Source organism: Protomyctophum parallelum (genome assembly GCF_964188405.1).
Source record: "Protomyctophum parallelum genome assembly, chromosome: 10".
Lineage (NCBI taxonomy): Eukaryota > Metazoa > Chordata > Actinopteri > Myctophiformes > Myctophidae > Protomyctophum > Protomyctophum parallelum.
Window position 1 is genome coordinate 13,383,668 of NC_139704.1, and position 21,470 is coordinate 13,405,137.

Here is a 21,470-nt window from a genome sequence, read left to right on the forward strand (position 1 = left end):
CTTTTGGAGGTATATATATATATATTAGTAATAATAGTTTTTCTGTTACAGTATGCCAAGACAGGCAGTGAAAGCATGAAATAAAGGTAAGAAAGTTCTGTGTAGGGGGAAAGAGTATAATTAAATACTAGTTTAATGATATATTAGAGTGAAAAATATACAAACAGAACATTGTTTCACAAAAATGAAACAAATCACAGAAACATATTCTTGACTAAAGGGAGTATTTGGCTCAGACCTGGTGTGTTGCCAATAACATTGAAAATTCAACTAATCAAACTCATTGCTATTGTCTTTACTTAAAATGTAACTCATGGAGGACTTTCAGGGTGAGGGAGGAGGCAGACCTGAGAGACCGGGTGGGGATGTTGACACGGACAAGGTCAGACAGGTATGGGGGGGCGAGGTTATGAATGAGTGTGGAGAAGTTGTGAAACAACACACATTCTTCATTATAAACTACACATTAGGCTATAGAGAATTACATCACAGTTGTTTTTTGAGGGGCACTAGCCCCTCCTATATACAGCTATTTGCCATTGACAATGAAAGGAGAAATTAGGTCAAAATATGACGTAAATTTGTGGCAACAAACATTAAATGCCATTGACAATGAAGGGAACATTTACGTCATATGTAAACGAGCAAATCAGCTAACCAATCACAGGCAACAGGCATTCTGATTGGCCAGTATGAGATGATCTATGATGAGCAAATCGGCTCGTCTGCCAATTGTCAATTGCCATTGACAATGAAAGGGGAATTCAGGTCAAATGTCCGCTAAATCCTGTCCCCACACGTCTCAAGATTTGTCATTGACAATGAACGGAGAAATTAGGTCAAAATTACGCTAAATATGACGCAAATTAAACATCAAACACGCCATTGACATTGAAGGGAAAATGTACGTCATATGTAAACGAGCAAATCAGCTAACCAGTCACAGGCAACAGGCATTCTGATTGGCCAGTATGAGATGATCTATGATGATGTATGATGATAAGAGTGGTTTGGATGAGAAGCTCGGCCATCTGGAAGGGACTCAGAGTAGAGCCACTGCCTTTGCGCAAAAAGGAAACAATTGAGGTGATATGGGGTAGTAAGTAAGGATTAAGGATGAGTCCCAGGGAAGTTTTCCAGACGCACCCAGCTGGAAAGAGGCCACGGGGCAGCCCGAGGACCAGGTGGGGGATCATCTCTCCACGCTGGCCTCAAAATGCCTTGGGTTCCCCCAGTCAGAGCTACATGCTAATGTGGCCAGGGAAAGGGAAGCCTTGGATTCTCGAGTGGAACTGCTACTTCTGCGACTCGACTCCGGATAAGTGGATGAAGATGGATGGATGGATGGATAGATGGTTTTTCAGGAGACTGAAAATTTGTGTTATCCCTTGCTCTCATCCTATGGGTGGAAAAAAAATGTATGTGTATCACTGAATTATAATACATATTACAGAATTATTATAAATTCTAATTTATTAGTGTCTTTATGTACTTACCCAACTTTATATAAAACGATGATGGTCACTAGAAGAACAACTCCAACAAGTATCACGTATGAAAACACATATAGTAACTGATCTGAAAGAACAAGCAGTGAAATACAGAACGCCACAGTATGTGTGTATATACTGTATAGTGTATACTGACTGCGACATATGATAAAGTTTATAATTCTGTAGTCCAAATGGACACTTACTGGTTATCCACCTGTGACCTTCCTCTGATTCATTCATTTCCAACAGCTCATAAGGAGTGTTCATCCGTCTCCAAAGTATCACTGAAAGGAACAGGAAAAAGAGCTAACAGGAAGTTCCCAACATCATGAAAACGGCTGTCGCTTCATCAGAAAGAACTGAGGTTGAACATGGAGAGACACTGAGACAAACTGACCTGGCCATTTATCAGAATTAAATAAATAAATATATAAGGCTAGCAGAGTCAAACAAAAATTGTACTCACTGAAGTGTGACCGATTATGGAGTACGTCATGAAGTATTTTGCACCTCTGTTCATCATTATTGTACAGTCCAATGCATGTACAAGGATACTGAAGCTCTGTGCCCATGGTGGCCACAAAGGCCTTTCTACATTCAACATCTGTACCATGGATAAGAGCTGGATCCATTTGACTGACACATTCATCAATGTCATTGCACTGTGGATAGTCATCATGCCAGCATTTGGCCTGGTATGTTTTTAACAGCTCCCTGTGAAGTTGAAGAAAACATCTTATGGGTAAAATCAAAATAAATAATTTAACCTCTTAAACCCTAGCGACCCTATTATGGGCATGTTATGATAGGCGATCATTCAGTGAAAATAGGCAAACATTCAGCTGGCAGTGGTGATGGCAGACAGTAGGAACATTTCTATACACTTTTGTTGGCATGTATGCTACATATAGCCTATGTAGGGATTGTCCATTAACTTGGTTTGGGAGGGCTCTGGCGAGAACATGGGTTTTTGTACTTTAATTGTACTTTCCATAATTGCTCCTCCACAAATTAATTAATCTTTATGTCCACTGTGACACATAGTAGAACCTTTAGTAATAGTCTGTTGATCACTAGTTTTGCTTCATTCATTCCTGAATATAAATTAATAAACACTTCTTAATTAATTAATGTCTGACTGTACCACGTTCTCTTTACACTTTTGGCTAAGTATTCAATCAATCAATCAAAATGAGATTGATATAAAATCTCATTAGCTTATGGAGCATGACAATGATCGGCTGTGATGTTTAATTATAGGATGTTCAAGTTAGACCACAGAGTCATAACACAGAACACTTGTTTCCCATTAGGGACATTACTGGGGATAAACTAAAAGTGAAACTGTATTAGAAGATGTTGTAGTCAGATTACGGGTACATCACGCAGAATCAAATATGACGATGGAGACTATAGCTTGATACCTGCAGTTCCAATTCCCCAGGCAGTGGTTGAGCGCATCCAGACAGGTCCAGGCCTCACCACCACACATGCCACTGTGCAGAATGCTCTTGAAATGCACACAGGCTTGATCCCACGGCTCACAATCACACATGACGAGCATCTCTGCCACATTGCTGGGCATGCCTCCATAGAAGTGTCGAGATACCTGCTGACAGCGGGTGTTGTCGCACTGCTCTGGTGCACATGCATCTACGAGAGGTACCAGATACTTGTTGCAAATGTGGTCACTGATGCAGACTGTCACTCGTTTTGAGCAGGATCCAGTGTTGTCATATACTGAAAAATAAATGAACAATAAGAATAATAATTATGAGGTCAGCTTTAGAGCACACACAAAAAACCTTTCGATAGTAGTTAATTTCAATCATTGACAAAATAATTACCATATTCTATTAGATCGCTAGTTTGCCAGTCCATCAGTGGGGCACCTTTGTTTTGTTGAGGAACTGTACACATAATAGCAAAGATGATTAAAACAAATGTTTGGACAATTTACAATTTAGGCATTTAGCAGACGCTCTTAATCCAGAGCGATTTACATTAAGCAAGAACAAAAAGCATGGGAATACATCACATAAAAGCATTTATCATGAAACATGCGTAAGCTAAGAAAGTAACAGTGGAATATCTATATAATGAAACTATACATACACTATACATATACATATTGTGGGAGGTCGGGTGGGAAACAGGACTCAGAGTGCAGTATCAGGGGTTAGACGCACGGTGGCGCCCCTGGATTTATTTCAGTTCAGGTCAAACAATAGTCAATTTTATATCAGAATTCATCAGACAACATTCTTTCTTGAAGTCCGGTCTCCTAGGAGGGTTACGACACTGCAGAGGATGAGAGGGGTGGTTAGCAACGGTCAGAGCACAAGGTAAGTACAGGGTTGGGGCCTGAGACTCCGGTCTAGGCAATCTACCAACTAGATTTTTCCATAACTTTCCTTCTTCTTCTTTTCCAGGTTCCAGAGGCGCCAGGAGCCGAGCCCCCCCCCCCCCCCCCCCGGAGGTAGGTATAAAGGTAAGTGACTTTCTCTATCCTTTCTCTAGCCTTTGTCTCCTCCAGGTTGGACTACTGCAACGCACTTCTCATCAGGATCCCTAGCAAGAGCCTTCAAAGGCTCCAATACATTCAGAACAGCGCTGCTAGGGTCCTGATGAGAGTGCGTAAACACGAGCACATCACACCCATCCTCCGCTCACTCCACTGGCTCCCCATCTCATTCCGGACTGAATACAAGATTTCCCTGCTAACCCACCAGTGCATCCACGGCAACGCCCCCCCCTACCTCAAGGAACTTGTCACTCTTCAATCCTCAACCCGCTCCCTCCGCTCCTCAAACACCAACCTCCTCAAACCCACAAAGACCAACCTACGCACCATGGGTGACCGGGCTTTCTGCTCGGTCGCCCCCGAACTGTGGAACGCTCTCCCCGCCCACCTGAGAGCCCCACAGTCGGTAGACACTTTTAAGAGAGGACTCAAAACTTTCCTTTTTACCAAAGCATTTTTATAGCCTTGCCCTTATGTTTTAATGTTACTGTTCTTTTAGATGTTTTTAATGGTATGTTGTTTCTTTTGCTTTTATTCACTCTGTAGCACTTTGAGATTCTTGCGAATATAAAGTGCGTTATAAATAAAATCCATTATTATTATTATTATTATCCACAGGGTACAGAAGAGTACTTTTGGGTAGAAGTACTCGGATACATAAAGGTGAGTAATCAGAGTAAAAGTACTTCGGGTCCGGGTGAGTAGGTAACCTAGGGCCCCTTAGGCTCGGCCAACAGGTAGGTACACAAGTACTTATATTCTGATTTCTCTCTATGCAGTGGGCCCGCCGTAGCAGTATGTTACAGCAGCCAATGTGTTAACAGAAAACAGCGTCTTTCATTCTAATCACAGCCTTGGTCTTCTTTCACCAGGGTAAGGTAGGGCTCTCGCCAACTTAAAGTCTTTTACAGGTTTAACTGAACAGAAACGGGCCTGTCTTCGTTCACAGGGCTAATGTGACACTTTAACTAGAATGTACTTTCTGTGATAAACATCATCAATATCCTCTTCGTTCACATTCTTCAGGGTTAGCGTGACACAGGTAAGTATACGTCTTCTCTTCAGTTAACATCAACAAGGTACTCTTCATTCACAATTCTTCTTATTATCCTTAGCTTCTCAAGCGTCTGTAAGTGCCTCTTCTTAGCCAACGTGTGATAGTGAAAGAACGTTTGTCTTACTGCGACCTTAACATGCGGTGGTCTGCCGGTGGATACGAGGGTCCCGTCTTCTGCTACTCGTCCGCGAACCGAGTCAGGAGGCTCTCCAGGTATGCACGGTTTTCCAAGCGAGACTTGTTTATGGGGGGCACACACTCCTGTGTGCGCTTTCAGCCCCACTCCTACAAGCCATCCAGCGCCAAGCTGCCGACATACATTGTCCGAGCGTTCTTGGGTGAACCAGCCAGTGTCAGGGCTAAGTTCCACTGGCGTTTATAAAGGGCGCGGCTGACAGGTTGCGGCTGTCGCTGATTGACAATCGGGCGGCGGCCGCATTAGCCGCAGCTGGTGTAGGATCGCACTGGGATAGTAGATGGCGTCTATGACGCGTCCGTGGGCGGAGCGCGTCGGCGAGGCCGGCGTTTGTCTGGTTGTCATAGTAACTCGCCCATTATTCTGGTGGTATTGTGGCGAGACTCCACAATATAAACTATACATATTTACTACTATGCTATACGTGTACTATGGCGTGCTATGACTATATACAATGCAATTATAGTGCTGTCTACATAACATGCTATAAGTCTGTGTCAAATGCTATCTAAGTCAACAGAAATGCTATCTAAGGGGGTAGGGTAAGTGCTATGGGCCATGATGGAGTCTGAAAAGGTGGGTTTTCAGGCAAAATGGCAATATGGAAAAATTGAGATATTCACATGATTGTGGGACTTATCTACAAAATATCTATTACAGCCCATCTATTGTGCCGGATACCAAAAATGTATCAGAGCATTCAGAGTTTGTTTAGTGAACAAATATGTAATTTTAGTCATTAATGCTTATCATTGAGTATAGTGAGAATACTGCACCTGGTGTTTGGTGGCATTGTGTGTTAAGCAGTTGCAGAAAGGCACAAAGCCGCTCCTCCCAGGCACACATACAGCCTTGCAGTGACGGAAATCTTTCCAATATGGACTGTACGCTCACATTACACGCCTTTGAGCCTTTTATTTGGCACGCTTCAACTTGTGTAAAATATACAAAGAGGGAGGCAGAAAAACAGGATTTATTTTTTTACATAAGCAAGCAAGGTCTTTTCTATGCAGCAGGTGTTTTCTACATGCAGTTAAAGGCTCGGTTCTATGGTTTATCAACAATATGTTGAGTGAAAAATGAGGGAAATTTAAATTTAAAATACAATAAGCTTCATTTTTTACTGCCCTCAGCAACCGAAGACAGGTGAAGGCCCTTCATCATTATTGATTTGGTTGCCACAGACCATGCTCCAGGCGGTTGCCTCAGTATTAGATTTCAACCATATTCCAAGAAGTGCAATTGAATTGAAATGCCTTGTTAGCTTTGTGTCCCAAGACATCATTGCCGTCACAAGACAATAGAAAATTCTCTACAGCACTGTTTAAAAATGATAAATGTGACTTTTACCTTTGACATCACATGTACCACTGGAAAATACATGTTCACTGCTGCAGAAGTCTGATATACAGGTATCCGTCAGAGCCAAGCAGTCTGAAGGATGAGATGAAATCTTGATGCTCATTATCTGATGAATAGTTCCTGAAATAGGATAATGAAACTATGACTCAAAATATTTTCTAGAGACCTTTTGGGTTACAAAACAAAATTAGTTAAGTTATAATAATAATAATAATAATGGATTTTATTTATAATGCACTTTACATTCCTTGGAATCTCAAAGTGCTACTAGGCAAAAATGTGAGGCAATAGGTAAAATACAGAAAAAAATAACATTACACGATTAAAAGCACAGTTTAGCATGAATTTAAAAAAAACTGTGTTATTGGTCAGGGAATAAAGTCAGTGGGTTTGGAGGAAGGCCTTATTAAAAAGGTAGGTCTTTAGTCCTCTCTTGAAACAGTCGATTGACTGTTTCAAAGTGTAATGTAACTAAAATCTGCAGGTTTCATGAAAACCACTATAGGCAATTCAGTCATGATGAGATCCAAACGTTTTACAGTTTAGACGGTATGTTTTTTTCTGCTAAATTCATCAAGCTCACTAAACATGAGAAATTTGTTAATACATTTTAATGTTGTATTCATAACCAACAGTAGAATATCAGACCATGCAATTAATTTAAGTCAGACTCACTCACCTATTGTTACTGCTATTGCCAAATATATCGGTTGCATGACAGCTACGTTCGTGTTGGTTGGGCAGGTCAAGTGGACAGTTCCACATCTGCTGTTCAGCTAAACACCCTTCATGACGTCATGTGTAGTAGAAACCACCTCCAGTCAATTTGAAATCAAGGTGCAAATGTAGCTCAGAACGTAATACAATTTAGCAAGTGTAAATTACTTCCACTGCTGGTCATGGAAAAGACAAGTCGTATTTTAACTAGGATTTGGGCTATTTTGAGGTTGCCATGTTCACAAAACAATTGTAGCTTATTTGGTTGTTTGTTTTCAATTCAATGTTCAATGTTAGTCTACAACAAAAAAGTGAATCTGGTTTTACCGCTAAATACAAATCTGCATGTTGATGGGGAGATTAAGGGGTGCATATAGTTCCAATTATAGTAAATTTATAATGTAATAGTAGTAGAATATCAGGCCTTTATTCTTTTAAAATGTAGGCGTATAGCACGGCACTTAATGCCATTTCATACACGTTGCAGCGGTCTCCTATAGCCATTTTATGAATCTTTGAAACATCTCGCCGACACTCAAGCAGAGCGCAGCACGGCGTGAACGTAGGGCAGGCTATGTACATCTGTCTCCCATGGAGAGTGGAATAACTACTCAGGGACCCTACCATGGGCCAAACTTCAGAAACAGTAAGGGTCCCGAAAGGGGCTAGGCACCAGCCAGCTTGTCATTTACAGCTTAAATGTGGGTTACAGGTGAGTGGGTTACTACAACAAGAAATCATTATGCAGGATCAGCACAGGAGTATAGAAGTGTATATTTGTACGTCTCTAAATTATGATGAATTGAAAACGGTGGACCCTTATGTAAACTAGTGTAATGCTTTATGGTGTCATCCACTCACAGTTAACAGTTTTTGCATTGAGTTGGGCTTGAAATGTACTGTAATTCTGCAAACTGTTAATACATTTTTCAGACTAATTTATGCTGAAGCTGTGGAGAGACTGGAAGGGGGCAATATAAGGGTTGCCGTACAAAAGGAAATGGAGCTGATTAAAATATATGCATGGACAAGAGCCTAGGCAATTTCTGGAATTCATTTGTTATAAACTGTGCCGTCTAAATACAGGGAGGATCAGAAAGGATAAAGATGGTATCGGATGCAGCCAGGTGATTCTTGAACATTACTGACACCATTAGTCAGACAACTATCTGGGTTAAATTAGAGAATATACTGTGTGACTGCGGGATCACATTGGCAATGGAAAGCCAAGTTTGAATTGTGAATGATCAATCAATCCAGTACATAGCGGTAATACATCGCTACTTGTGCTGTGTAAATGCAGGGGAATCTGAAAGGATAAAGATGTACAGTATATAGTTTGCATTGTGAAGATGATATATCACAATCCAGTAGATGGCAGTAATGCATTGACTATGGATGCCTGCCAACTGTGCCAAGCCAACCGCCATATTAACAAAACCGACCACAAACCGACCCGATATTATTATTATAACCATATAAAGAAAAATAGGCTACACTTAAGACTCACTCACTCAGTCTTTGTCTACTGGGAAATTAACACCCATTGCTTCATTCTGGGAACTTTGAAAAACACAAGGTAAGTTATTGTGACATTCTATGTGTATTAGGCTAGGCTATTTATTTGTAAACGGGTCTGTGTCCGTGGCGAGAGGCTGAGCAGCTAAATAAGCATTTTATAACCTGCTCTGAGATCAAAAGAAAAAGTCTCGTCTACATTAAATGTGCTGCAAGACAAGTGGTGTTTTTGTTTCAAACACGTTTGTTGGAATTTACCAGTTGGTTCTGATATGGACCACTAGGAAGGACCACTCTGATCTTACCTCAGTCTACACCTTATATTTTCGCCAAAAATAGCCGATCTTTGCAAGCTCATTCACAAGGCCTCGCGATCTTTGCTATTTTGATGGAATGTGTGGCTGGATGAATTTCTGATAGAACAGGATCGAGTCTGCTCTCCTATAGGTTATGCTTATGGTAAACAGAAACACAGTAGCCCAACACTAACAGAAAACACATGAGCTAAATGCCTACGGCATTTAAAACTTGAACACATTGTATTGCACATGTCGATATTTAGCAAAGTTCATTGGGTAGCAATAGCATGACATTGTCTTGTCTTTAATACCTGGAGCCTTTGTTCTTTTTCTCCCTTCATGTACTCCAAAAAAGGCAGCTTCTTGATAGTGGTTGGTTGAGACTCTTGTGAAATATAGGCTACTGATTTAGCTTTGAGCAACAAATAGTGAGCAATAAAGTTAATATTTATGTATTACATTAAAGATACATAATCTAAAAGTATCTAAATATGTAACTAAAAGTAGGCGGCAAAAACTACAAACTCATCAACTACACCTGGTAAAAACAGTCTGTCCAGTGTCCACCAAGGTGACTACCCTTTCCCAATCACCCAGGCCTATGCTCTGTCAATCAGGCCTGAAGAGGCGTGCCCACTTCCCACTCATCTAATTAAGCAATAATCTGGAGTTTGCATGTTCTGTCCCCTAGCCTAGGGTAGGTACCCTCACAAAAAACATGCAGTAATCCTGGTCTCTAAACTGCCTCCCCCTGGCCAGGCAGGCGCCTGATGGAGGGGAAAGGAACTGGTTGGAATAACGTGTTCCTTCCACGCGCTACGTCCAACCAGGGAAACTCCCCCGTCAGGTGTAAAGGAGCAACTTGTCTTGGACACTCAGGCATGAAGTTCAAGTCCGTTGCTCTCCCCAATGTCCCATGTCCCCCATATATGGGGGCTAGGTTGGCGGAGGGTGTGTAGAGCCCAGGATCACATTAGATAATTGACACAGGGGTGAAAAATGGGTTACAAACGATAAAAATGAAGTAAAAAAAAGTAATAATGTCAAATAACAGCATATAGAAGCCATTTGGCTTCTATAATCTATAGGTAGTATGTAATCAAGTAAAACATGTCTCATGTGTCAAAATCTTTGTTGCAGATTGTTGGTTAAAATGGAAGACTATGCTGATAGCTCTCGGTCCAAACGAAGACGCATTAATGCCAGTGTTGCAGAGCACTTGCAGGACTTGGTTGCATTTGAAACAGACAAACAGATTCTTGGGACTCCAAAAGAAGAGTTGGAGTCTGCAGTATACAATATAATGGACAGCCCTAGTACGTCCCCAACAATGAGCCACCACGGTACCCTGGGTGTGAGGTACATCCCCAGTGCAGACCCACATGGCATGGGAGAGAATTTGTTGATCAAATTGATAACTCTCCTGGAGGAAGTGAAGGACACCCAGAAGGTACATAGTCAAATGTTAAATGCCCTGATGAAGCAAAGAGAGGTTGTGGCGCCGTCGCTGGAGCCACCCAAAGGAGCAGAGTTCCCACTGACCACAATCCAAGATGTCCAATCCATGAATGAGAAGCTGTGTGACTCAAAGTTCATGTCTGGAGTTGTATGTTCACTTCAAATAACTTATTCACTTTACGTTTTTGTACTTACTTAACGTAACTTGTCTGTTAGGATCTTCCCCTTTGTGTGTGCATGTAGAGAAGGATACCCCACAAGAGTTACTTTGCTTGAGATCCGAGAGGGTGGAGAATGGAGCCGGTAGTGGGCAGGGCAGTGCTAAGGCGGGACCTCTTGGGAGGTATTAAAGGGTGAGGATGGCAGAGGGCTGGAGGAAGATGAGTGGACTTGTGAAAGAATAACAGGGTAGCTTAATCAATAATAAATTGTGGAATGGGACCAATAGAGTTAAGTGGGGTAAAGATGGAATGAAAACTTGGTGTGGCGTTTCACTGCTGTTACTTATATTATACTTTCAGGTTGCCATGCTTGGAGACATAGGGGGTACTACACTGGATGATGCAACCAGAAGAATGATGGCGTTCCTCAAGTCAAATTAATTGGCAAATGGCAATCCAGTACAACCTTTTTGGACGTCATGGCAAGAACAAATTCCGAGACCTGCGACTTTTTGATGTCATATATGGTAATTTAGAGTTTTTAATTGTTCAAAACATTTTATGTAATGAAGTACATGTATGTAGCTGCATGCTACATGCATACTACTGTATAGTGCATGCTACAGAATACAGCTGGCATGTGCCTAGGGGGGCAAATCACCGTTTTAAAATTTGCCAATGTGCACTAGCTTGTTTAATATACCATTGAAAGGTTTGTAATCACTGAGAAATGTATTGTAAAAATAAATCTCCAAGTTGTATTACGTTGAAAGAACGGCCAAGGCATTAGTGATCTTAAATCTAAATTTTCTGGTTCTGTGTGCATGAATGATATTTTTTACAGACCTTGAGCATCCTACTCTATTCATGTGAATTTTCACCCGATAGCAATTGCTCGGTAGGATTTAGATTGTCATGGTGAATCCATTGGAGTTCCTTTCACAAGCATACACATTCCTCAGTGATTCAAAACATTTGAACTTTTGGAGGTTTCATAATGCTAAATCTAGCTAGAATTACTAAGTTGGCCTCTCTTTTTAGGGGCACTGAAGTACAATGGAGTCAATCAAGGAATTAACCTGAAGGATGCAGAGCTGGCTCTCTCCAAATGGTTCACAGGAGCTCGTGATAGAGGCGGAATGAGAGCTCAGAGAGCACGGAAAGAGGGCTCGGAGAGCACTTGAAAAAAGGAACAAAAAGACTGGAAGATGGGGCACAGTCCCAGTCAGCAAAGTGACACCTGGTCGTACCAGGTGACTAATTGACATTACTTGCACATTGTGCATAGACAAGTGATTTTGATATATCTGTATGCCTTCTGTTTTTGCACATTTGGCACTGCTGCTACAGATCAACATACGTGTCTTAAGAGGTTTATCATACCTGCTGTTCTATCTGTACTTTAATTATATTTCTGTCATCTATTATTTTATTTCAACTTCATTACATCAGTATTGTTACTTTAAAAACAGGTATAAACAGGTCCCACCATTTCACTGCTTGTTGTACCTATATTGAGTAATTGACAAATCCCTCTTGATTCTTGTTCAGATTAGTTCGAGACTTCTTTGAAAATGTCACATTTTGAAATGGATCCACATCCATTGCCTGGTTGATTAAGCTCAGCTGGTACACGTTATGGGACATGCCACAAAGTATGGACATAAAAGTTTATTTTTTTTCTTCATTATTTATACATTTTGCCATAATTGTGAAGGTTAAAAATGTTAAGGTTCTGTTAGTCAACTTTATACACCATTTTAATTTGAAATGTCCTGAGTTGGTGTTGGTTAGTCAGACCACACTCTCTCTCACAGTATGTTAAATGGTAGTGTTTACTACGAATATACTGCAGTTCTCCCAAATCAGATCTGATCAGGATCCACTCAGTGGACATTAATTCACTTGCTCCTACATAACTTGGATAAACATGTATTCATATTTATTATGTTGCTTATATAGTAATAACGTCCTACAGTTTATCACTGTCATTTGACTACTGGTATTTGACTCTTCGTGAGCAAGACTGAGCAAGACTTGAGTCAGCGTTTAATACTCTACAATTGTTTCTAATTATGTAAAAGAGAATAACACATAAAATAGTACTTTACATGTGTATAACTTAACAGAAATTGATAGATACAATGACAAAAGTAGTTTCATATGGCTTAAATACATTTACTGAACAAAGACATATCTGACCTATCAGCCATCTTGTGGCTGATATACTGTATAGTATACGGTAATCGCCTTCTTCCCATTTCAGAAGTCATTTGGGCAGCACTTTTGGTTAGTTCTTTCAGCATTCATACTGCAAATGTCAGGTACAGTAACTCCAGAACAGTTTGGCAGATTTTCAGGGAACTTGGTAGAAATTATCTCTGGGCTGCCCTAGAAAAATGTCTCAAGGTCACAGTCAATATTACATTGGTCATATCTCAGGAAGGGAGAGAGATGTTGGTGTGCATTTATTAATGGTCTTGGCATTTGAAAACAGACTATATATATATATATATATATATATATATATGTCAAACTGGGAAACTGAAATAGAAGCTAGACTTGTCCATAGCCATCCATGCCTGTTGTGTGGGAGTATCCACCATCAATAACTGGTCAATGCAACAGTACTGTGCACAGAAGATGCTTTAAAACTTCCTGAAGAGATTCTTTGGCACTTTCTGAGTCCAAAAACCCAATAAGTAGGTATCACATCTGTCAGTTAGGCTTTGTTCAGGTAAATCTGATCTATAGGGCCGACTGTTATTTGCATTGCAAGTGACCAAATATATCTGCATTGGTTGCTGTGGTAACAACGTAAGGACATAGGTGTAGGTGTAGGTAATGATTAACTGAAACTCAACTCTGCTGTACAACAGTTCAGACTTGAGTCACATTTCAAACACCACTTACGAATCTGGTTCAAATGCAATTCACAAAAATCTGTTTTGTTGCTGTTCAGACTCCAATCTTTATAGTCCAAGTGTGATATTAGCTGCCAGTCTGAGCATAGCCACAATGTCATCTCTTCAGTAGGCTGTTAATAGCTTTGATCTCATCACCAGAGAGGGGGGAAAGGTTGCAGCCTCGCAGCTCTGGTTTACCTGCAAACATACATAAATCCAAACGGTATACCCAATGCCCAGATTTATATATATATATCTAGTTTTCTAGAACACCTGTTATATCGCCACAATAAGCTACCTGACCTGCCGGGGACCTGTGGTCTGAGGAGCACTTTTTCTAGTTTATTATTGGAGCCATGAAGAGGTGGCATCAATAAGACTTTTTAAAAGGTAGGCAAACTCCATTAGAAGTCAATATGACATCACAATGACATGACATGCCACGCTGTTAAACCCTGTCTTGTTAGTTGAACAAGGGACCTTCCGGTTTCCGCTTGACATTCTGAGTAGATGGTGTGAAATCATATTTTTAAGAGGAAACTTCTGAAACTTAGTATTTTGGCACAGATACTCCAACACAGATGTAACCTAGGTTTACAAAATGAGCAATGCATTTTCCGAATGGCATAGATTCTAAAATGTGACCCTTTTATGGGGTGCATACAAGCAACAGATAGTGTCTTTTCGCAAGGCATTACTGAATCTCAGCATTTTCGAATAATATTTGAAATTTCCTATGACATTATGTAATATGTACTTGTAGCCAGACACTTTTAATACAGATTTAATACTGTATATATATATCTTACCTTGAATCTCATGGAGATGATTGACTTTTGCCTTTAGGCCTTTGCGAAGATCATTTATTTCCTTGTCTAGTTGTTCTTGGTCTATGAATGAAGAAGCAAAGATCAACAGGGTTTACAGTTATACTCTAATTATAATAGTTTAGCACTGAAGGCACAACAATAGGTCTCATTGGTCAATTGTAAGATTGTTGTAATTGTAAGCAACATAATTAACGCAAACCTTTTCCTCACCCTAGCACACCTAAACCTAACCTTGACCCTCTCCCAACCCTTAACGCACCCCTCACCAACCTTAATCCGGTCGTTTTAACGCACCCCTCACCAACCTTAATCCAGTCGGACCAATGCTATGTCTAACCAAAGTATGCCTCCCTGCCTGCCGAGATGGGTGGGCAGACAAACGCAATTAGCAGTTTCTGATACAAACAAGAAAACAGCCTGCTTGAATTACAGCTAACAACTTCTAAAACTTGTTTTAAGGACCGTAACATTATTAATGACATCATTATTTAACTCATTTAGACCTGAGGCCGGTCTTCATGGGTAAAAGGCACCCAAAACATGTATTTTTGTCTATTGATTACTCACCCCATGGAGACTTTCAATTCATGGATTTGTTTTTTGTCACTTTCCTAAGCCAATATTTTGATGACCAGCAGTGGTTGGTTACCTATGGAAACACAAAGGAGACTATTTGTGTCTCCGCAACTGCTGGTGGATAACTGCTGGTTATCAAAATAATAGCCGATAAGTACCCATTTATTGGTTTCATTTTTATAGGGTTCCAATTTTGTCTGCCCATTTGTGTCATCACTTCTATTTCACTCATTTAATCTGTATCCTGATTCCTGACTGATATGGGTTCTCTATCCTGATTGGATAATTAAATTGGTATCCCGACCCATTTTCTTTCTTCATTTTCGATATTTTTCATATATTTTCAAAAATAGTAGCTTCTATATCTGCTATTTTTGAGAACCACTGTTCTAAATCCTAAGCTGGGTATACAGTATAACTTGGGACAGCTCATACCTTTCTGAATCATCACTTTTGCCTTCGGTTTAGGAAATTGTATAAACATGTTTCCAAAGCAAACCTTTACTTTCCCTGAAAAAAGAAAGAAAGAAACAACACATCAGTTATAGTTTAGCATAGGACAAGCTGACAAAGCAAATTAACTTGGGTCACCCACCTGAATCTGTGTCTTTCTGCAATGCATTCAATGCCTCCCTGTTCCTGTTCCGTTTTAGATCTAGATCCACAATCTGAAAGTTACACAGGCAAGTTGGTCATGGTTATGAATAGGCCTGGGCAATATTGTATAATAATTTATATTGAATTGGTATGTGATATGAGACTATTATATATATTGTCTGGGATTTTGCCATTTTGGATAGCATAATATTGTGACATGACACATCTGTTGTATTTCCCTGCTTTTACCCACTTCATCATACTAGTACTGTTGGTTTCCTATCCTACCAGGACCTCTAGCACTGCTGGTTTTCTATCCTACCAGGACCTCTTGGACTGCTGGTTTCCTATCCCAGGACCTCTAGGACTGCTGGTTTCATATCCTACCAGGACCTCTAGTACTGCTGGTTTTCTATACTACCAGGACGTCTAGGACTGCTGGTTTTATATCCTACCAGAACCGTCCTCTAGTACTGATGATTTTCTAACCAATCATCCGTAGAACTTGTACATATACGATTACGTTTGTGTTCTATTCTAATTTCTACCTTAAAATAAATAAAATACCGGTAATGTTCACCAGTTTCCTTGTCATTCCACCTGATGGGGACTATGTAAACACTCTTAACACAGGAGAATCAGGGGCCTGTTCACCAAGCACGTAAATCACGGCCTGGGCTAGCCCCTTTCGGGACCCTACGTAAAACTTTTATGATATTTTGTTGAGTTTTACGTTGGGTCCCTGCTCACTACTGTATTTTCGTATGGAAATTCCTATATGCGGAAATGGAGATTCTCTCTAAAATAGGACCCGCGGCATGTGACGCCATTATTTTCCTTGAGTTATTCTGAATTCGGTAACTTTAAGTAGCTATACATCCAGCTGCGAATATCTCCTGTGGCGCGGAAGCCGTTAAGTATTTTTAATCTTTGTTTGACCGATTTGGTCGCTTTATTTCTTCTTGTTTGTTTACCGTTTATTGTACCGCCTCCCGGTGTGCGGTTGGCTTGTGAGGCTACGTCCCTGCCTCTGATCTGCTGTGTCATAGCTATAGCGCCACTAGCTAGCCAGATAGGCGGTACAATGAGGTGTCAATAAACAAGGAAGGAAAAGAAGAATCCAAGCTTCCAAATCGGGCAAACATATATTAAAAATACTTAACGGCTTCCGCGCCACAGGAGATATTCGCAGCGGCATGTATGGGTACTTATACTTTACATATTCAGAAAGCCTCATACTGAAGAATATCGTCAAAGAGCGCGCGGAGGCGGTAAACATGTAAACATGAGCCAGTAAATGTTTTAATCAGGTGGCATGGACGACGTGGAACAGGACCCAATGCACTGGGTCGAACAAATGTCAGAAACTTCAGTAGCATTTGGGTTCTGCTTGGAGGGCTAGGCCTGGGCAATTATAGTGAAAGTATAGTATGTAATAGTATGTAAAACCGCTCTCAACGGGCACCTACGACGAACGGCTGCAATTCGAAACTGGCCCCCGTAAAATCTGAACCCCCCCACCCCTCTCACAGTATATGTTTCTTTTCCCTTTTTACCTCTTTATGATGAATTCCTGTTCTGTTCTTTGGCTATATAGAAGTGTATAATATTTGTACGTCTCTAAATATTTTGATTAATTGAACAAGGAGTACTTGTAAACAAGTGTATATGCTTTATTGGGTCGTCCACTCACAGTTAACAGTTTTTGTGTTGAGTTGTGCTTGCAATGTACTGTAATTCTGCAAACTGTTAATAAATACCGACAATCAATCAGTCAAAATAAGGCACAGGAGCCAACAGAAGCTAGCTTAGCAGTTAGCACCGGTAACATGGCTATCGCTACCTTACTGCGATAACATAACACCAACACACCAAAAGCAAGCTGTATTCATTATAACGTTACGGTCAGATAGTTACTTGTTGTTTGCTGGAGAGAACATCTTCTGCAGCATCTTCAATCTCTGCCAAATACTGCAGAACACGCGTAGATTCAGCGTCCATATCCAAACCGTGTGTTGCTATAAAAATACGTCCGATCGGAAACAACGTCTGACAACTTGCAACTCTGACAACCGTTCACTTCATGGGGCCCAGTGTGTAGAGAGAGGAGAGTAGCGACACATCCCGTTGAGATAAAATGAGCATTTCCGCATGCCATTGTTACAATGGATATGGAAGTTTATTGGTCCAAATATTAATTATTTTTATTTTTATTTTTATTCATGAATAAATAAAAAACATAACTATATTAATAAAAAATACAATGAAAAAAATAAAAAAATACAATGAAATAAATAAATGTATTTATTTATTGTGTAATGTTTTTTATATCATTGGGGTTTCTATTTATTTCTTTGTGTTTCTTATTTATTTCATTGTGACTTTTAATGTCCACTTATATATATTACATGATGCCACTTTTAGCTATGTCATAAGGTATATTGGTCCAAAAATGTTATGCATTAAATACTGCAAATACTGCAATGAAATATATAAAAAACGCAATGAAATAAATACAAAATGCAATTTAATAATAAATACATTTATTTATTTAGTTTTTAATTTAATTGTGCTTTTTATTTATTTATTTTTAGTATTTATTTAATGTTTTTATTTATTTAATGCTGTCTTTTCATAAGAATGGCTTCCATTTACCGAATCATGTCTTGACATCGCTGTCTGTCAATCAAGAGGAACGGGGCGGGACCATAGGGCGGGACCTATTTTCTGGTTGGGTAATCCCTTGCTCTGGATTACTTTGGTCTGTCTGTAGAGCAAACCTGCAGCTCCGCCTTTTTTAAATCCCAGTAAATATGTCACTAGAATTTTTTTGTAGGTAAAGTATTATAATCGTTTAATGAAGTAAAGTTATGGCAGATATGAATGAGTTAAGGGATGCGATGTTTACTTTAGCAGATCAGATAGAGAATGCCAGTTTATCTGCAGATGCTATTTTAATGCGCATTGAAGATCTCTTGGAAATGCTGTGGAGTATGCGCTCAGCGCTCTTGCAAGATATAGATGCTGATGGGCAAATAGTCAATACTCTAAAAGCGATTGAACACCGAGTTGATATGGAGAATGTCAAAGAAGAAGTGACCGTGTCATTGGCCGCCACTGGTGTTGGACATCCGACGCTGGAAAATCCATAGCCTGGAAGGACGATCGGCCTGGCTCGGCCAATGATTGAACGACTCGTTCGAGTGACTGGTGGGTCCGTGCCATAGAGTATGGTCCGTACGGGAGATCCTATAGTACAGGACCGAAATGAACGAAATGAAATGCTTTCTGTTTACAATAGCAGAAGAAGACAGCTTGGATTAATTTAATGTAAACATTGTAACATTGTCACCATAACGTGGTTATTATTAGTTGCTTTGGAATGTACCTGCCATGAGGTCATAATAACGCAGATCACATCGATATATATAGCGCGATATGTACTTGTTTTAGATACAGGATTGATATATAATATATATAATTATTTCGGGCCTTTAGAGGGCAGCAACGGACCATCTTGGGGCTTCACTTTCGGGTCGAGTGGACTTCCCCTTTTGGCGAGAAGACTTCACTTTCCGGGGCGAGTTCTCTCGGACAACCCGCCCCGGAAAGTGAAGTCTTCTCGATCAAAGGGGAAGGCCACTCGCCAAAGATGAAGTCCACTCGCCGAGGCGAGTAGTCCGGTATTCCTCTGGTCCCAGCAGATCAGGCACAATTTGCTATTTTATTTTTTACTGATTATGTATATAGTATACGTATGACTAGCTCTCAATGATGACGTAATAAATATGGTCATTTGTGTAATCTGGTCCCAGCAAAACAGGCACAGATTTGATGTTTTTTTGCATAAACATCAAATGGCGGGTTGGCTGTCACGGCGAAAGAGACTGGGCGAAATTATTACTTGCGCGCTCTGCTTGCGCAAGTAATAATAGAGAAAATATGTCATAAATTAATACTGAAACCAGATATAATCGTTAAGGAAAGTTTATGCAGTCTCCCATGTGGAAAGCCAACATCTTAACCACTAAGCCACAGGGAATTCCCTGTGGACCTGCGAGATATTAGAGGCCATCAGGTAGACCAGGGGGTTCTCAACCTTTTTGGCTGGGGGGACCCCCGGAAATGCTTTGGCCATGTATCGCGACCCCCGCCTCGCCCTCCACCCCATATTTCTCCAAGATATAGCTCAGGGGTGATTTCACCCAACACCCTCTAGCGCACTCTGCTACACTAAAACAACATTTTAAAGGGAATTCCCTGTGACTCGGGGGAGACATTAGACTTTCAGGCCATCAGGCAGACGGTCATGAGCCACTCCGACACACTCACCTCCCTTTTGACCTCACACAGGGAATGCACGGCGGGGAATTAAACCAGGATTTGAACCCGAGTCTCCCATGTGGTAAGCCAACATCTTAACCACTAAGCCACAGGGAAATCCCTGTGGACCTGTGAGATATAAGAGGCCATCAGGTAGACCAGGGGTTCTCAACCTTTTTGGCTGGGGGGACCCCCGGAAATGCTTTGGCCATGTCTCGCAAAAACATGTGTACACTCTCAGAGTTAAATTAACACTGATTTCACAATATAAATTGGGGGTCCCAGAGGTAGAAAATAAATGCCATTAAACGGGGGGTCCTTATAGACTAATGCATGTTGAGAATCACTGCTAGAGCCGTAAAAATCTTCTCTTATGGGGGTCCCTGGCATGTCTTTTCAAATGGGGGGGGGTCCGCAGGGCTAAGTTTGGGAACCATTGGTTTTAGTAAAGTCCTTTTCATGTTACTGACCACACTACCACAGATCAGTTTAGTGAAGTCCTTTTCATGTTACTGACCACAGATCAGTTTAGTGAAGTCCTTTTCATGTTACTGACCACAGATCAGTTTAGTGAAGTCCTCTTCATGTTACTGACCACACATCAGTTTAGTGAAGTCCTCTTCATGTTACTGACCACAGATCAGTTTAGTGAAGTCCAGATAAAAAAGTTCTGTCCCATTGTTTCCTGACGCCTGACGTGGAATCATGACACTTTGCATCACTTCATTATCACGTCTTAGTATTTAAGCTGATCATTTTATTATTAGTTTCATAAATACACTTTCCTGTGTGATAGGGGTTGTAATATTCATATATAATAATATTCATTATAAATTGCATTTCTATATTATTTTACTTTGCTCATTAGTCATTTCTCATCATGTTTCCCTTATTATTATTATTGTTATTAAATATATAGCCTATCCTTCCATTCCGTCTCCTTTTGAGAACAGTGAGAAAGCACTATTGTGTTTGTTGACATTCTAACCACAATACATAACTAATTTGCATACTTAAAGGTATATTCAGTGATTTTACTCAAAAAACCTTAGGTTTCGTTTTTGGCTGTGGGACCCAGCCTATCGTCCAATCAGGATAGAGAGTCAAAAACGAAACCTAAGGTTTTTTGACCCCCAGGGGTTAACTGGGGACAGGGAGGAACTCCTTGCCAGCACACTCTATAGTAGGGAGGATTATCACAACAAAACAAAAAAATAAGTGATATTTGAATTAAGTGAAATCACTGAATATACCTTTAAATGATTGACGTTCGGAGGATCCCCCTCATTCCCCTGGTAACGCTATGAACTGTGGGTAATTTATTTGCCAAAGTCAGCATCAATGCTGACTTCAGACTTCACATGAACGCGCAGCTAAGTCAGTGAGGGCTCATTGAGTCAGCAAGGGAGTGGATTGGGATTGGGCCTGGGAGTCAACGCTAGTGTCGCGGGGA

At 40.5% G+C, this 21,470-nt stretch overlaps 3 protein-coding genes across 3 annotated transcripts; 1 reads left to right on the plus strand and 2 right to left on the minus strand.

Moving 5' to 3' along the window:
- Positions 1 to 1,050: 1,050 nt before the first annotated feature.
- Positions 1,051 to 7,419, minus strand: gfral (GDNF family receptor alpha like). The gene is made up of 9 exons (XM_083774885.1): positions 7,312 to 7,419; positions 6,621 to 6,752; positions 6,047 to 6,202; positions 3,341 to 3,403; positions 2,918 to 3,233; positions 1,960 to 2,207; positions 1,697 to 1,777; positions 1,497 to 1,578; positions 1,051 to 1,399 (listed from the first exon to the last, which is right to left on the minus strand). The coding sequence occupies exons 1-9, from the start codon at positions 7,346 to 7,348 to the stop codon at positions 1,249 to 1,251; spliced, it is 1,266 nt and encodes a 421-aa protein (XP_083631011.1). The 5' UTR covers positions 7,349 to 7,419; the 3' UTR covers positions 1,051 to 1,248.
- Positions 7,420 to 10,188: 2,769 nt separating this feature from the next.
- Positions 10,189 to 12,269, plus strand: LOC310865143 (uncharacterized protein). The gene is made up of 3 exons (XM_083774155.1): positions 10,189 to 10,772; positions 11,146 to 11,312; positions 11,827 to 12,269. The coding sequence occupies exons 1-2, from the start codon at positions 10,284 to 10,286 to the stop codon at positions 11,224 to 11,226; spliced, it is 570 nt and encodes a 189-aa protein (XP_083630281.1). The 5' UTR covers positions 10,189 to 10,283; the 3' UTR covers positions 11,227 to 11,312; positions 11,827 to 12,269.
- Positions 12,270 to 12,942: 673 nt separating this feature from the next.
- On the minus strand, positions 12,943 to 17,724 carry pdrg1 (p53 and DNA-damage regulated 1). The gene is made up of 5 exons (XM_083774467.1): positions 17,612 to 17,724; positions 15,693 to 15,765; positions 15,533 to 15,607; positions 14,501 to 14,581; positions 12,943 to 13,889 (listed from the first exon to the last, which is right to left on the minus strand). Exons 1-5 carry the CDS (start codon positions 17,693 to 17,695, stop codon positions 13,807 to 13,809), a joined length of 396 nt encoding a protein of 131 aa, XP_083630593.1. The 5' UTR covers positions 17,696 to 17,724; the 3' UTR covers positions 12,943 to 13,806.
- Between the last annotated feature and the right edge of the window lie 3,746 nt (positions 17,725 to 21,470).

Coding starts and splice junctions, on each gene's coding strand:
- gfral (XM_083774885.1), bottom strand. CDS start 7,348: ATGCAACCGATATATTTGGCAATAGCAGTAACAATAG. Junction 6,203..6,620: donor TGGTACATGTGATGTCAAAG/GTAAAAGTCACA, acceptor ATTTTACACAAG/TTGAAGCGTGCCAAATAAAA. Junction 1,400..1,496: donor ATCGTTTTATATAAAGTTGG/GTAAGTACATAA, acceptor TTCCACCCATAG/GATGAGAGCAAGGGATAACA.
- LOC310865143 (XM_083774155.1), top strand. CDS start 10,284: ATGTGTCAAAATCTTTGTTGCAGATTGTTGGTTAAAATGGAAGACTAT. Junction 10,773..11,145: donor CAAAGTTCATGTCTGGAGTT/GTATGTTCACTT, acceptor TTATACTTTCAG/GTTGCCATGCTTGGAGACAT.
- pdrg1 (XM_083774467.1), bottom strand. CDS start 17,695: ATGGACGCTGAATCTACGCGTGTTCTGCAGTATTTGGCAGAGATTGAA. Junction 15,766..17,611: donor TTCTCTCCAGCAAACAACAA/GTAACTATCTGA, acceptor TGTAACTTTCAG/ATTGTGGATCTAGATCTAAA. Junction 13,890..14,500: donor TCATCTCCATGAGATTCAAG/GTAAGATATATA, acceptor GTATGTTTGCAG/GTAAACCAGAGCTGCGAGGC.